Source organism: Erinaceus europaeus, chromosome 6 (assembly GCF_950295315.1).
Source record: "Erinaceus europaeus chromosome 6, mEriEur2.1, whole genome shotgun sequence".
Taxonomy (NCBI): domain Eukaryota; kingdom Metazoa; phylum Chordata; class Mammalia; order Eulipotyphla; family Erinaceidae; genus Erinaceus; species Erinaceus europaeus.
In genome coordinates, this window is record NC_080167.1 from 62,320,193 (window position 1) to 62,334,035 (window position 13,843).

A 13,843-nucleotide genomic window follows, 5' to 3' on the forward strand; every position below is an offset into this window, starting at 1 on the left:
TAGTGCAGGCGCCAAGCCCTAGCAATAATCCTGGAGGCAAAAATAAGTAAGTAAATAAAATAATAAAAAACGTAAACAATAAAAAAGTAATGTCAGCTGATGGTTTCAAGCCATCATAATCACTTTTCCTTGACATAGCTCCCAATTGCCCGTTACTCAGACGCTAAGCTGGAAAACCTTAAGAAAAGCTGCAAAACACAAATGAAGGAGTATCTGATTGACATCAAGCCTATTCAGGTGCAAACAGAAAGAAAGCAGCGCAGTGCAGAGCCCTGGGCTTGGGAATTGCTCCCCCTCCATCAGTCACAGCAACATGGCAGGTCAGTCCCAGGAGCTCTGATGTGTCAGGCAAAGAAAGAGCCCTGAATGTGTCTAAGGCAGCCAGATGCCTGCTAGGTCCTGCCAAATAGTCAGATGCTACCCAGGAACAGTTCCCCCACTGCCTTCACCCCCAGACGCCTAAGCAGTTTCTGTGCCAGGGTTAAGGCATGAGGAACTTTGGACATAGTTGTCTGTGCTGTTCCAAGCAGACAGTCAGGTCAGAGGGAGGGTCCAGGGGAACACTGAGGACATTCACAGGATGACAGCCTCCGAGTGCAGAATGCAGATCAGGCATGACACCCCACATTGCACCCAACATGAACAAGCTTGTAAACCCACACACAAGCCCGCCCTCCCTTTTTTCATATTTATTTATTTATTTTCCCTTTTGTTGCCCTTGTTGTTTAAAATTGTTGTGGTTATTGATGTCGTTGTTGTTGGGTAGGACAGAGAGAAATGGAGAGAGGAGGGGAAGACAGAGGGGGGAGAGAAAGATAGACACCTGAAGACCTGCTTCACTGCCTGTGAAGCAACTGCCCTGCAGGTGGGGAGCCGGGGGTTCGAACCTGGATCCTTATGTGGGTCCTTGCGCTTTGTGCCACATGCGCTTAACCTGCTGCACCACCGCCCGACTCTCCCACCCTCCCTTTTTTTCCCGTTATTTTAGCTGACTTACAGTGTAATGAGTCCACACCTGCATTTGTATAAAAGACTCAGCACATCCAGTCCCCCAGTTCAGTGCTGTCACACCCAAGAGCCCCTGTCCCAGGGCTGAGTCCCCTTTTGACAGGCACAGAGTGAACATCTGAGGAACTTCTACCTTTCATATGCTCTGTGCTGACAACCAGAGCTCCTCTGCCAGCAATTACTTCAAAGCTCACCAGATTACCTACCCAGAGCCCTGGAAAAATCAACACCCACACACCTGCCTTTGTGCTAGAGATGATTATCTCTGAGCAGAACTTAAAACACTAATTATGGAACACAGAGTCCTCTCGAACAGCCACAGTGCTTGAAGCTGCTCTGTAACTAAACCCACTGACTGGAAACATGGGCACTCAATGGGACGTGCCACCACTGGGCCCCTATAGCCATCAACCGGAAGAGCTGAAGAGGAAGTCCTAGAAGTGACCTTCCCCCAACATCCCCCTCCCCATTAGCTGAGCAAGCCAGCAGCCAGCAAGAGGCAGAAGTTCTTTAGACAATTCACAGGGGCATGTGTATGGGCTTAGGAAGGATTTTTGCCATTTGCCTCTCCTGGGCATGTCTGTTGTTGTTTTTTTTTTTTTGGGGGGGGGAGGTTGTCTTACTTGTTCCCAAGTCCAGAGGTTCCCCAGAAGCCACAGGGATTCCCCAGAGTGCCATCCTTAGAGCAAGGTGACATAAGCACCTGGCACCCTGCCTGGCACCCTCTTTGGGAACTAGCTAGATTCTTAGAGAACAGCTTTCTCTGGACTTGGCACTACAAGGTCTGTGCCTGCTCCCCTGTGACGGCCATGGCACAGGGTCCCAGCGAGGCTTCCACCAGATCACCATCCCTGGCCCCCAGCCTCTGCTGAGTGAGCTACAGCAGCAGCACAAGGTTAGGGCTCAGGTTCAGGGCTCAGGGTTCAGGGACGGAGGAGCCCCAGTGCATCACCACGCACAGAAGACAGACAGAACTACGGGAGGCCACAGAGGGAGAAAGGGCTCCTTCCCAGCAGGGTCCTGATGGAACCCTTTCCCCCAGGGTCTGGGCAGGCTTGGAGCCCAGCACAGTGTGCAAGTAGAGCATAAGTGGAAGAAAGATGTTTGGGTGGCCAGCAGAGAGACGGGAAGCTTTGAAAGTCTCCTGGAGGGTAGAGAAAGTGCAGTCAGGTGCAGGTGGAGGAGATGATGGGTTCAAGGCAGTGAGGGCAAGGCTCATGGAGGTGCCCAAGTGCTGTCTGCTGAGTCTTAGGCACAGAGTCAGGGCAGAGCCAGCATTCATTCAACCCTGATGGAGAGTCTCTGTAGTGTGAGCCTCCGCTATAGGTAGAGACAGTGCTCCTTCTCCCCAGGCACAAGAAGGGTGGAACGCCTGTTGAGGCAGCCAGGCCAGGACCTGTGGAGGGCAGTGCCACCCCCCACGGCACACTGGAATGATAATACTGGGAGAAGAGGACATGGAACTCAGAGGGAGGAAAGTGAGTGAATCCAGAGCAGGAAGAGGCGGTAGACAGAGCTTCAAAGGGCTGGGCCCTTGAACTTCAGTGACCCAGACCCTTGCCGGTCCCTGTTCAGGCACCAGATGCCGGGCTAGCCTGAGAGTGTTTCTTCCCAGGCGTGTGCTTTCTGGGTTGGAGAGAACTCTGCTGGAGCCAATCTAGGCTGCTGCCTACTCAGCAACACGGGAGAGAAACCAGGAACTCTTGTGGCTGAGCTGGAATGCAATGCCATGCTGGCTTTATTCATCTGCATTTATACTCTCCAGGAAGGAAGTGGTAAAGTGTTAAAACAGGGTGTGGCTAGGAGAGGGGGTGGAGCAAAAAGAGAGTTCGAACCAGTGGGATTAAACCAGTGCCCTGCAGGCAGGGCGGGTTTCAGGTAAAACAGTGATTATGTAAATAGACCACAGCATTAAGCAATGGAGCAGGGGGGAGCTGGCTTACTGCCCAACAGACCCTGAGATTCAGAAGCTGGATGCTTGAAGGGAAAAGGACTCAAGGAATGAGGGCCCAGATACAAGAAGAGAAAGAAGGTAGGGTGGCCTGGATAAGTCACCCCGGGTCCATGGAGGCTGGAGACACAGGCTACATCTTGGAACCACCGTAATTTTTGTTTGTTTTATTTTGTTTACCAGGCAAAGCACAGTTAGGGTTAGGATTAGCTCTGGCTTATGGTGGTGGGGAGGATTGAACATGAGACTTCAGAGCCACAGGCATGGAAGCCACCCCAAGACATTTTGAAATGGAGAGTTCTTCTCAAACAAACCAAGGCCACACTGTTGGATGTTTCTTTGTTTTGCGGGCGACAGAGGACCTGGGGACAGTCAGCAGTGGACCTGAGCAGCCTGAAGGCAAAGAGCAGAAATTGGTGACTATAGTGAAATGGGTGCTTCTGTCAGAGATGTGGAGATTAGCTGTTTGCTTCTCTGGCTGGTGTTGTTAGCTGAGTCCCACCAGGACTAGGCACAGAGCTCTAGAATGACTCAGGATGTGCACAATGGTGGTCCTCACAAAGCTTATAAATAAGAACATGGAAGCCAACAGGAGATTTCATCTCCTGTCCATCAGACACAGTTGCAAGCATGAAGTCCAAATGTTATAAGTGTTCTTCTTTTAAAAGCCAGGCAGTCTAAGCACAGAGAAGTTCAGTAACTTGCTCAAGGTCACACAGCTAAGGAGTGAGAGGAAACACAGACTTTCCTGGCTCCTGAGAGCTTCTCTGTGAACCTTTATGTTATACTCAAAGCCCATGGTTCTTGATTTCAGTGTTAGCATACAGAGCAAGGAAATATTTTTCTTGGAAAGAGTGTTTCAATGCCTCGGTGCCATTATTATTCATGAAGTCATTCTGTCCTCTTTCTGGAGGGCAGTAGTCTGGCCAAGAGCTGCCTTTGTTTCTTTGCCCAGTTCCAGTCCTAAATAGGCCTGACAGCCCATGTCAGAGCCAAAGACAGGCCCAGAAAGGAGCTGAAGGAGGCATAGATTCAGATAAGATGCTGGGACCGGGCAGTGCTCTCTCTGACTGGCCGGCTGATGGCCTCCATTCATCAAGGAGATGGATCAAGCTTCCCCTAGCTTCTCCTCCTCCCCCAGGTCCTCAAGCTGCACTCCAGAAGCCAAGTGACCCCAAGTCTGCTTTTCAGTCAGAGGAAAGACCAAATTGTTCGGCACCCTGGAGGCAGCTTGCTCTTTCTTTCCTCTCGGAAGTCTGTTCATCCAAGGTCATGGTCATGACTCTCATACTCAGGGAGGGATCACTCAGTCACTCAGGAGAAATGCTCAGGATCTCACGTGCCTGGTAGACACATGACGAGAGCTCACAGAGGGAACAGGGCTTCTCTGGGAAGTGAAGGAGTAAGAAGAGGGATTGGAACAGAAAGGCAAGAGAGCCAGAGAGAAGTGGAAGAAGCTTGCAGAGATTAAGCTTGATCTGGTCGTCAGCGAGGAGTAAGTTTTAACCAAGGAAGCAAAGGGAGAGGAACATCCCAGGAAGAGGAAATAGCACTGAAATGTGCAGGACCATGAGAAGAACGTTTTTGGGGGGGTGAGGAGTGGGCTGTAGTGCACCAGGTTAAGCACACGTAGTACTAAGCACAAGGATCCCACTTTGAGCCCCCAGCTCCCCACTTACAGGGGGGATTGTTTCACAAGTGCTGAAGCAGGTCTGCAGGTGTCTCTCTGTATCTCTCTAAATCTCCCTCCTGCCTCTCAATTTCTCTCCATCCTATCCAATAAAATGGAAAAAATGGCTGCCAGGAACAGTGGATTCATAGTGCAAGCACTGAGCCCCAGCAATAACCCTGGAGGCAAAAAAAAAAAAAAAAAAGGGAGCGTTTCTTGGAAATAATTTGAGCAATCTGGCAGTGACGAAAATGTGTCCTGGAAAGGCATAGGAAGACGACACACATCGCCTGAGGTGCACCAGAGGTCATGGCCATCACCCACAGAGTGGATTCCACACTAGAAGTAATGGGGAGCCATCAACCTTTTGAAAGAGAAGTGGGGGAGCCAGGCGGTAGTGCAGCAGGCTAAGTGCATGTGGCTCAAAGTGCAAGGACCAGCGTAAAGATCCCAGTTCGAGCCTCTGGCTCCCCACCTGCAGGGGAGTCACTTCACAAGAGGTGAAGCAGGTCTGCAGGTGTCTATCTTTCTCTCCCCCTCTCTGTCTTCCCCTCCTCTCTCGATTTCTCTCTGTCCTATCCAACAACGACAAAAATAACAATAGTAATAATAACTACAACAATAAAAAAAGGTTAAAAAAACAAGAAAGAGAAGTGGATTGCCAATGTCCATGTTCAGTGGAAAAACAATTACAGAATCCAGAGCCCCTTCATTCTGCACCCCCAAAATAATGTTGGTCCACACTCCCAGAGAGAGGGAAAAGATAAGGGAAGATAAACAGAGGACTCTGGACCACAATTTCACTGAGACTAGAAACATTTGTCATCAGGAATCTTTGTTTTTATACCATCACTGAAAAGGAAGAGAATTTGGAAAGCATCAGAGGCCTTCAGGCACTGTTTTCGATTATCTGAAAGGGAAGAGGAAAAAGGAAGGACACTAGGAAGTAGTATTGGGTGTAGGTGTGACTTAGAAAGGAAGTGAAGGCAGTTCTGTAGAAGTAAACAAAAATGGACTATATACGGGGCCAGGAGGTAGCACAGTGGATTAAGCGCACATGGTACAAAACGCAAGGACTGGCATAATGATCCCAGTTCAAGCTCCCGGCTCCCCACCTACAGGGGGGTCACTTCACAAGTGGTGAAGCAGGTCTGCAGGTATCCATCCTTCTCTCCCTCTCTCTTTCTTCCCCTCCTCTCTCGATTTCTCTCTGTCCTATCCAACAACAACAAAGGCAACAAAATGGAAAAAATGGCCTCCAGGAGCAGTGGATTTGTAGTGCAGGCACCAAGCCCCAGCGATAACCCTAGAGGCAAAAAAAAAAAAAAAAGTTAAGAAAAGAACTATATATATATAGAGAGAGAGAGATAGAAAGATTGATTGATTGATGATTTAGATATATAGTCAACCCCCATCTGTGACCTTGGGAGAACTGTTGCATTTTCTGCTGGAGGGTGATGGGGACATAGGAGTCTGGAGGTGGGCTCAGTGTGGAATTATACCCTTATTATCTTATAATTTTGTAAATCACTAATAGAGAGAGAGAAAAAAGGAAACAGACCTATGGCACTGGGTGGAGGATCAGATAAAACCAAGACTCAGTTGAGACAATGTATGCAGATTTGGATAGTGAAGATAATCATTATAATTAAAGGAATAATGGTCTGGGAGTTGGCGCAGTGAATAAGGCATTGGACTCTCAAGCATGAGGTCCTGAGTTCAATCCCTGGCAGCACATGTACCAGAGTGACATCTGGTTCTTTCACTCTCTCCTCCTATCTTTCTCATGAATAAGTAAATAAAATATTTTTTAAAGAAAGATATATTTAAAAAAAAGAATCTGATTTAGAACTGTGGCTTCACCTTTGTAAATAGCATCACCCCCTGAGCTGAGAATCACTGTGTCTTCTGGAGACGCATGATATTTTCCAAGTGTGTTGGGATCAGATAGATTAGAAACTGCTGCAGAAACTAACGCCTGTCTCATAGCTGGTCTAGGAGGACAGCTGGGGAGTAGAGAAGAGGGAGACACAAGGGTGAGCGAAAAAGTCTAGTGAAGGGACACAAGTGAGAAACTGGGTAATTGGTTGAACAGGAAGGATGTACTGGATTGGGGAAAAGCAAAGAACTTGGTGGAATGAGTCTTTACTCTGCAGTCGTTAAGCAGTATCAGAGGCAGAAAGTGGTGGAGACACAGGGTCTCCCAGGACCAGATAATTCTCATCACTCAGACTGGCTCTCAACCCACCTTGGTGGCAGAAGGCTTTCTTCTGCGAAAGACCTGGGCTACTGTCAAAGACAGTGTTGTTGATTCAAGAGTTCACTTCCTGTTTCATGAACTTTGTACCTTCCTGGAGTCTGAGCAACAGGGCCCAGAAGCCTGATGCTCTGTTGCCCACAGTAGTTTGAGCCTGTCCTGGCCACTACCCTGCTAATGTGGTTTGTTTCCATTAGGGCCAACTCTGTGACATAGAATCCACACAAGATGATGGGCGTCCCCTTGCAGTGTTTGAGCCTGTCCTGGCCACTACCCTGCTAATGTGGTTTGTTTCCATTAGGGCCAACTCTGTGACATGGAATCCACACAAGATGATGGGCGTCCCCTTGCAGTGTTCTGCTCTCCTGGTTAGAGAAGAGGTGAGTCTTTTCTGATGTGTGACCCAGTTCATCAAGAAGGTTTAGTAGAGGAGATGTGTGGAGTGGGACAATCAGAAGATGGAATGGTTTGATTGACTGAAACACCGAGTCACAGCCACAAAGAGAAAATTGTTAGTGAGCAGAATCATCAGGTCCTATCCTTATATCCAAGTGTAGGACATTCCATTTGAGTAGACAGAGAGGCATGTTTCATACATGGTGAAATTGTACTTGAGGGAGCAAGCCCTGGGGTGGTGGTAGGTTGTATGTTGTATGCAGGTTAATCTAGAGCAAGAGAAAATTACCATCCAAAAACCATCTAGTGGAATACAGGAATCGAAGCTTCAGGGTGAGGGAAGGTGTAGTCTTCCACTCTACTCTGTGTTAACCACATCTGGAGTGCTTTGCTAGGGCAGGTACCAAATTGTATATGGCATCTCATCAAGCTAGGGTTAAATAGTGGGTACCAGTCAGCATGTAAAGGAGTGGTTGACAGAACTGTGGATGGTAATCCTAGAGTGACAAATGACTGAATATGTGACAACCCCCACAATCTAAGTGACTCAAGTAGAAGGAAAATGTTTGTATCTTAAGGCATTGGGAAACCTGGTTAGTGTCAGTGGAGAATACAGATTTGGTGACAAACTCAGAATAAACCATGATTTCTAGTCTCACATGGGGTCAACAAAGAAAATACTTTCTAAAGATGAAGCTGCCCAAGAAGTAATGAGTGTGTTAGGTAGGGATAAATCCATCATGTAGGGAGGTGATTGGATGGAGATTCGGCAACCACTTACTAGTAAGAAAAGATGCTGTCACTGAGAAGGGACAGATGGATTGCTCCAGGATTCCTTCCAAGTCCCAGAGTTCATGATGCTTTAACAACAGTTACCTTATTGGGACATAAGAAATATCGCCACTGTAAAAAATTGTGTTAAGTAGTCCGTGATCCAAGTCCTAGGTCTTAAAAAGCTTGAATTGCATTAGGTGAAAGAGCGAAATCCAATTTCATTACCTTAGGGCATATAAGAGCCTTTAATGTTCTGATATGTATTGCAAATAATCTAAGTAAAAGGGTTGTGGGAGATGGTTTGCTAAGTCTATGTGACCATAGGAATTGATTTTATAGTAGCTTTTTAAAAAATCCTAACAACTGTTAATGTATTCCGAATAGTTTGGGACATAGTGGAATATAACTTATTGATGCTTCAGGATATTACTTAGAATTTCATTGCATTTAATTTCCCTTCATCCTGAGAATTAACTAATAAGTTCCACTGATGATGAAGCCTTACATATCAAGGCTGAGTCTAGTTCTGGTCCTAGTGTTTCAGGACTTTTTAAAATTTCAGTTGAGGGAGCAAGCCTTAGGGTGGTGATAGGTTGTATGTACTCTGTAGGTTAATCTAGAGCAAGAGAAAATTACCATCCAAAAACCATCTAGTGGAATACAGGAATCCAAGCTTTATTTTAACTTTTCATTTAAAATAAAAAGTTGTAAAAAGTTTGGAGACTTTTAAAGAAAGGTTCTCGGGGCCTGGTGGTGGCACACCTGGTTGAATACATGTATTACTGTGCTCAAGGACCTGGGTTCGAGCCCCCGGTCCCAACCTATAGGGGGAAAGTTTTATGAGTGGTGAAGCAGGGCTGCAGGTGTCTGTCTGTCTCTCTCCCTCTCTATCAAACCCCTCCCTCTTGACCTCTGGCTGTCTGTATCCAATAAATAAAGATAATAATAAATTTAAGAAAAAAAGATTCTCACTTTGTCTAGAACAGAGTGATCACATTTTAATCTTTTCTTCTCTTGGCATGAGTCACAAGGGGGAAAAAAAACAAATGTCAATGCTTCTGTAAAATTACAGTTAGCCTGTAGATAAGACAAAAGTCAAAGACTCCCTGTGGTTCATGAAAAATTCAAGTGTGGTGGGGTTTCAGGTGAGGAGACTGGCAACACTGTTTTAGTCAGAGAACATGGTTCCTTCACTGATCTTTGGAGCATTTCTGTCCCATTGCCACCTATTTTCCACAGTAATATATGGTGCTGGAGCAAATCAATGAGCATCAACAATGCAACTTTCTTTCCTTCTCTCTCTCTCTCTCTCTCTCTCTCTCTCTCTCTCTCACTCTTTTTAAATTTTTAAATTTATTATGTAATCCCCCCCTTTTGTTGCCCTTGTTGTTCATCGTGGTGGTTGTTATTGCTGTCGTTGTTGTTGGGTAGGACAGAGAGAAATGGAGAGAGGAGGGGAAGACAGAGAGGGGGAGAGAAAGACAGACACCTGCAGACCTGCTTCACCGCCTGTGGAGCGACCCCCCCTGCAGGTGGGGAGCCAGGGACTTGAACCGGGATACTTACATCGGTCTTTGCACTTTGCACCATGTGCGCTTAACCCGCTACGCCACCGCCCGACTCCCATCTCTCTCTCTCTTTTTCATTGCTGTCAGGGTTATCACTGGGCAGGTCAGTGCCAGCACATGAATCCACCACTTCCAGCGGCCATTTTCCTCCCTTCCTTCCTTCCTTCCTTCCTTCCTTCCTTCCTTCCTTCCTTTCTTTCTTTCTTCCTTTCTATTTTTATTTTTTGATAGAACAGAGAGAAATTGAGTGGGGAGGGGAAAATAGAGGGTGAGAAAGAGAAACACCTGCAGACCTACTTCATCACTTGTGAAGTGACCCCCTGCAGGTGGAGAGTGGGGGCTTGAACATGGGTCCTTGCTCATAGTAGCATATGTGCTTAACCAGACATACCATCACCTGGCCCCAACTATGGAACTTTCTACCAGAGCTACCATAAACTACTGAATAAGAAAATGCAATACTAGCTCTCTACCCACTCTGGAGAGAAGAAACAAGATATTTGAAAGATTCATTATTCACAACATCTCAGGATAGCAATATCTTAATTTTTTTCAATTTCAATATATAACATTGATAACAGTGAAGTGTCTTAAAAACTGTCATTAATAGAGAACTCAAGGTTTTTTTTTTTACAGATACATGATAAGAAACAAAAAAACACTATTAAACTAAATGTAAATAAAACATTGGTAGATTCCCACTAATATTTCATAGAAGCAAAGAGATGCCGAAATATTTTAATTATAACAAAATCAGGATGGTCTCCCAAAGAATTGGTCACATTTGACTTTAACTCTCTAATCTCCCAGTTTCTCTCTCAATAAAGTCCATCCTGTGCAGGCACTGCCCCCCCCCACCTTTTAAATTCTTACTGTTTTCTCTCCCTAGTGTGTATGTTCTGTGTCTTTTTTTAAAAAATATTTATTTATTTATTCCCTTTTGTTGCTCTTGTTGTTTTATTGTTGTTGTTATTGATGGCATCGTTGTTGGAGAGGACAGAGAGAAATGGAGAGAGGAGGGGAATACAGAGAGGGGAGAGAAAGATAGACACCTGCAGACCTGCTTCACCACTTGTGAAACGACTCCCCTGCAGGTGGGGAGTCGGCCGGGGCTCGGGATCCTTATGCCGGTCCTTGTGCTTTATGTGCCACGTGCGCTTAACCCGCTGCGCTACCGCCCGACTCCCTCCTCCGTGTCTTTCTTTCATGTCCTTCTTCATAATCATTCCCACCACACCATCAGCCTAATACAACCTCTGATCAAGTCAGCAGAACCTCCTGAACTTTGTCTTCTCTCCCAGGGGCTGATGCAGAGCTGCAACCAGATGCACGCCTCCTACCTCTTCCAGCAAGATAAGCACTACGACCTGTCCTACGACACCGGAGACAAGGCCCTGCAGTGCGGCCGCCATGTGGACGTATTCAAGTTGTGGCTGATGTGGAGGGCAAAGGTGAGCACAGGCAGTTTCAGCAAAATGCCAGCCAAAGACAGAAACTGTCTCTGGTCCCTGATTGGGGTGTGTTCAAAACTGACTACCAAATGGAGTATTGCCCACACAATTTCCCTGTTGTTTTCGAATCCTCTTCCTATAGGTGTGCATGCCACCTGAGCAAGGGGAGGAAAAGCCTTTCTGTCTTCTTCCTCCTCCTCCCTCCTCCTCCTCCCTCCTCCTCCTCCCTCCTCCTCCTCCTCCTCCCCCCTCCTCCTTCCCCCTCCTCCTCCTCCCCCCTCCTCCTCCTCCCCCCTCCTCCTCCCCTCCTCCTCCTCCTCCTCTTCCTCCTCCTCCTCCTCCTCCTCCTCCTTCTTTTTTCTTTTGTATCTAGTGCTCATGATTCTAGGAAACAAATCCAGCAGGCAAGACACCTGGATTCTTAAGAATGTTTTGCTGTTGTTGTCTGCCAACTCCTGGTTTTTACTGAGTGATTGATCACTTGCATAGGCTAATGCAATCTAAAAGCTACAATCTAATGAACAAAAGGGAAAAATGAAAAAAATAAAACACCCTAATAGCTTATTTTTTTACACATGAAAGAATAACTTCTTATTCTAAAGCTTTAAAAAAAATTCAGAAAATACCTAGCAATCTTCTTTTGTATGCTTTCTCTACTTACTTCAGGATTAAATAGATGATCATTCCTCTCTCACAAAAGGAAGCTGGGGGTTGGGCACTGGCTCACCGAGTTCAGTGCAGAGAGTACAAAGCACAACTACCCACGTAAGGATCCCGGTTTACCCCCCCTGCTCCCTGCCTGCAGGGGGCATAGCTTCACAAGCAGTGAAACAAGTCAGCAGGTGTCTGTCTTTCTCTTTTCCTTTCTATCTAGCCCCTCTCTCTCACTTTCTCTCAGTCTTATCCAACAAAATGAAAAAAAAAGGCCTCCAGGAGCAGTGGATTCATAGTGCAGGCACCAAACCCCAGCAATAAAGCTAGAGGCAAAGAAGGAGAAAGAGAAGCACAAGGAGAAGAAAAAAGAGAAGAGGATGGAGAAGAAGAGAAATTGTAACTAGTGGAGTGTAAAATTTTTATTTATTTAATTTTTGTATTTATTTCTTTATTATTGGAAAAAGACTGAAAAAATGAGGGGGGGCAGGAGATAAAGAGTGAGAGAGATACCTGCAGCCCTGGTTCACCACTAGTGAAGCCCCCTACAGGTGGGGACCAAGGGCTTGAAGCCAGGTTCTTGCACACTTAATGTTTGCTGTAACCAGGTGCACCACCACCCAGTCCCAGCATTTTTTTTATTTTTTAAAATATTTTATTTGTTTTCTTTAAAAGAGAGAGGCAAAGCAAAGAGAGAAAAGAGATCAGAGCTGTGTAGATCATAAACTCTGGCTAGGGGTGCTGCTGAGGATTGAACCTGGAACTCTGAAGCCTCAGGCATGAAAGCCCTTTGCATAACCATTATGCTGTCTCCCCAGCTCACCGTAAGCATTTTACAAGGGAAGGTAGTTAGCAAGAAAAAAATGGGGAGATTAGTAGAAGTGACACAGTGCAGTTCACAACTGTTTAATGGAATTGTCTTTAAATCCGTTCTGGGAATAGGTAGTTTGAAGAGAGAGGAGTTTCCTTTAGTGTGGGAAGAACTCTTCGATGGTTTCCAGGGTGTCAGAACTGCATAGTGTTCAGGCCAGCCTCCCTAATGGCAATTGGCGTAGCTGATTCTTCTCCAATTGTCATTAAGTATGTGGCAGCTGGGTTGCTGCCCCCTAAAAGACTGGGGGAATGTGTTGGTTCTGTCCCGTGAAGAGGAGAGTGATCCCTTCCTCTTTAGAAAGTGGAGAGCCGAAAAAGGATAGGTATCTGGAAGGCACATTCTGTTAGCAATGACACTTTCATTTTGGGGGAAAAAATTAATCAAGGATATCAGTTATTGCTCTAGTCACAAGCTGTTTTAAAATGAGTAGGATGGTCACTTCCCTGATTGGTGAGGACTACAAAACAACAAACGTAAATGCCAGAGAGTATTCAGAAGAAAGCTTGATCTCTGCAGAGTGTTCCTATCATCCTCTCTGGCCCCTCTCCCCGCGGTGTTGTTATTAAGATGGTGATCATTAGCTCTGTTTACACCAAAATGCTTCTCTCATGGTTCATCAGTTCCTGCTGCTCCCTTTCCATTTCCAGCCTCCTGACAGTGTGGTGCAGCTGGCTGGTTCTTAAGAGAAATAACGTGGAGGCCGTCAGGTGTGCGTTCCACAGCAGGACCTAATGAAGCCTGAAATAAAGTCATTGGGGGCAGGGATGAAAAGAGAAAGGCGTGGACAAATCTGCTTCTAATTCCTTTTGCAAAACCTTCAGCAGCTAGATATCTAAACGGCAGAAGTGTGCATGTGGTTTTCCAGTGAAAGCTACCCTCTCGCAGGGTGAAATAGTGACCGTGTCAGCTGAGGAAGGACAGACAAATCATCCTCTCCCAAGAAGCACAGAAGGATCAGCCATAACATCCCATCTCCCTCAGCAATAAGGATGCAATCTGAGAAGGCCAGAAAGAGGTAGAGGAGCCTAGTATTAATTCAGTAACTGCTCTGTTAATCAGATGTGTCCAGAGATTCAGTGTTCAAGCACATTCACAGAACAAAACAGTGACCTAAGTGTAAATTACAGTCTGTGGATGATGAAAGGAGTTATGTTTGTTTACTGGTGACAGCCACCGTGTAAACCCCAAGATAATTTGATTGGAGCAGGTTAACACACCCAACAACAGGAAGGGCCTTCTGCTGT

At 46.2% G+C, this 13,843-nt stretch overlaps 1 protein-coding gene across 1 annotated transcript in view; it reads left to right on the top strand.

Moving 5' to 3' along the window:
• GAD2 (glutamate decarboxylase 2) overlaps positions 1-13,843 on the top strand; it is a 70,642-nt gene that overhangs the window by 40,085 nt on the left and 16,714 nt on the right. The window contains exons 12-13 of the mRNA XM_007526505.3: positions 7,187-7,265; positions 10,925-11,074. Of these exons, the coding sequence (XP_007526567.1) occupies positions 7,187-7,265; positions 10,925-11,074 (229 nt within the window). The remainder of the gene's footprint in view (positions 1-7,186; positions 7,266-10,924; positions 11,075-13,843) is intronic.